Here is a 2,785-nt window from a genome sequence, read left to right as displayed (position 1 = left end):
CGACGGAATTACCGACGGAATAATTAAAAAATATTAATATTAAATTATCCGTCGGTAAATCCGTCGGTAACGCGCCCCAATAAAATACCTCAATCCGCTTATTTCACAAGAAACAGACTCATTATTTCTTTTTCTTCTTCTACTACTTCTACTTCTTCTTCTTCTTCTTCTTCTTCTTCTTCTTCTACTTCTACTTCTTCTTCTTCTTCTTCTTCACTATATGTAAAAAACATCAATATCTATTTCTTTCTCTTCTTTTCTCTCCTCGTCTCCTTCTCTTTTCCTCCATGCTCGGGTATGTCTTCTTCTTCTTTCTTCTTTTATCCTCTTAGTTTTTTTTAATTAATATGCTTCACAAATATTTTTTTCCTTAGCTTCACTTGCAAGTATATTAAGGTAAGATCTTTCTTTTTTCTTATTTTTTCATGATTTTTCACTATAATTGTTTTTTATTTAATTTTAATTGATTTTGTTCTTAATAATTGTATAAATGTTCTTGTGAGATTTTTTTTTTTCATATGAGATCAATTTTTAGTTGATTTATTTATAGGATTTTTAAATTTTTAGCAATTGCAACTTCATTTTTTTCATATGAATTTTTTTAGTTGAATTAATTTTTTGTTTTATTTATTTTTTGCAAATTTGTTTGAGTTGATTTTCTTATTCTTTTTTCCAAGTATTTTGAGTATATATTATACAATGTTGATTTATGTTAATTTAATTATTTTATAATTTTATAAAATGAATTTTATTTTTAAATGTTTTTAAAATAATTACCGACGGATTTACCGACGGAAACATAAGGCCTGAAGAGAGTATCATTATGGAGTACATAAGGCCTGAAGAGAGTATTATCCTTAATGTTTTGTCTGCAACTGTTGATTTTACCACTTGTGAATCTATTAGGATGTCACAGAAAGTGGATAAGAATGGTGAGAGGACTCTCGCCGTGGTCACCAAAGCAGACAGAGCTCCAGAAGGACTGCTTGAGAAGGTTACGGCTGATGATGTGAATATAGGTCTGTGCTATGTCTGTGTGAGAAATCGTATTGGTGATGAATCTTACAAGGAAGCACGCAAGGAAGAAGCTGACTTGTTTGAAAATCATCCTCTTCTATCCAAGATTGATAAATCCATGGTGGGCATCCCAGTTTTGGCACAAAAACTGGTTCAAATTCAAGCAACTATTATAGCAAGATGCTTGCCAGAGATAGTGAGGAAGATTAATGAAAAGCTGAATGCAAGTATCTCGGAACTGAACAGGATGCCTAAGACTTTGTCCTCGGTTGGTGAAGCCCTCACAACTTTCATGGGCATTGTTGGATCCGCCAAAGAGTCGCTAAACAAGATCATTGTGAGAGGAGAGTATGATGAGTATCTAGAAGATAAAAATATGCATTGCACTGCCAGATTGGTTGAAATGCTCAACCAATACTCAGGTGAACTTCATAAGTGCTCTGAAAATGACCTTACAGGGAATTTTCTGATGGATGAGATTCAGGTTTTGGAGGAAGCCAAAGGGATTGAATTGCCAAATTTCCTTCCCCGCACCACCTTCCTTCCTATCCTGCAGAAAAAGGTTGAAAAGGTATCGCACATACCAGTTGCCTTTGTTGAGAAAGTGTGGACTTACATTGAAGGTGTGGTCATATCTGTTTTGATGCATCACTCGGAAAACTACCACCAGCTTCAGCTATCCACCCGACGAGCAAGCCATAGTCTCATAGCAAGAATGAAAGAGCATTCTAGAAATTGGGTCACAGAGATTGTTCAAATGGAGAAACTGACAGATTATACGAGTAATCCTGAATACATGAATGACTGGAACAAGCTCATGGCTCAACAGCATGATTTCACGCGTGATGTCCTGGAAAATTTGGACGTTGCTCCATTCAAGATCGAAGGTTTGGGAGAGGTTCCAATTGCAGGTCTCAGGGGGTATGAGCAGCATGTTTTGCTTCAAGCTTTCGACTTGAAAATGAGAATGACTGCTTACTGGAAAATTGTTTTGAGGAGGTTGGTTGATTTTATGGCTCTGCATTTGCAGTTCTGTGCTCGAAATCTTGTGAACAAGGAAATGGAAGAGGAGATCGTCCAGCAGCTTGTCGGTAGACATGATGGTGCGATAGAAAGAATGTTAGAGGAATCTCCAGCTGTAGCTGCTAAGCGTGAGAAGCTGAATGTGAGCATCAAGTTGCTGAGGGAGTCCAACAATGTCCTGGCAAACATCATGGACAAAATTGCTTCAAATGTCTAGTTTGAGTACTGTCGATCTATCTATTTATCTATACCTATCTATGCTCGTCTGGCTTTTCCTTTCCTGTTTCTAAGATTGATGGCACGAAGGAGTTTGTGTCAATCTATCTTGTTTTCCTTGTGTTTGTTCTAATAGTATTTATGATTCTGGTTTGATAAATTCCCTGCAGCTTTCTTTCACTAGTTCCAGTGTCCGTGCTACCCTCCTTACCGGATCAAAAATCAATTCAATTACTTTTAAAGCGTGGAAAAAAAAATATAATCTCGCAACATAATATGTTATATAACATCTTTATTTAATTATGTGTCAATATATTTTTTAAAACAATTAAACTGAAACAAAATAATTTGTTATTTAACATTACTAGTATTTAACTCAAAGTTCATATTCTTGCCAAGTTCACATAACAACTTTACCTAGACTTTAAAACATTTATTTTTTCTTTTGTAACATATGCAAGCTCCCAATATATAAACATTCACAAAAATATAATTTTTCTCTTGTAAATTTATTAATTTATTTATAATT

The 2,785-nt window shown here is 34.8% G+C and overlaps 1 protein-coding gene across 1 annotated transcript; it reads left to right on the top strand.

Annotated features, from left to right (window-relative positions):
• Positions 1-823: 823 nt before the first annotated feature.
• On the top strand, positions 824-2,436 carry LOC118034599 (dynamin-related protein 4C). Its single transcript, XM_035039935.2, has one exon. The coding sequence runs from the start codon at positions 824-826 to the stop codon at positions 2,255-2,257; it is 1,434 nt and encodes a 477-aa protein (XP_034895826.1). The 3' UTR covers positions 2,258-2,436.
• Positions 2,437-2,785: the final 349 nt, after the last annotated feature.

The sequence above is a fragment of the Populus alba genome, chromosome 3 (genome assembly GCF_005239225.2).
Source record: "Populus alba chromosome 3, ASM523922v2, whole genome shotgun sequence".
Classification (NCBI taxonomy): Eukaryota; Viridiplantae; Streptophyta; class Magnoliopsida; order Malpighiales; family Salicaceae; genus Populus; species Populus alba.
Note: the sequence above shows the minus strand (reverse complement) of the source record. Positions and strands in the feature narration are given on the sequence as shown.

Coding starts and splice junctions, on each gene's coding strand:
- LOC118034599 (XM_035039935.2), top strand. CDS start 824: ATGGAGTACATAAGGCCTGAAGAGAGTATTATCCTTAATGTTTTGTCT.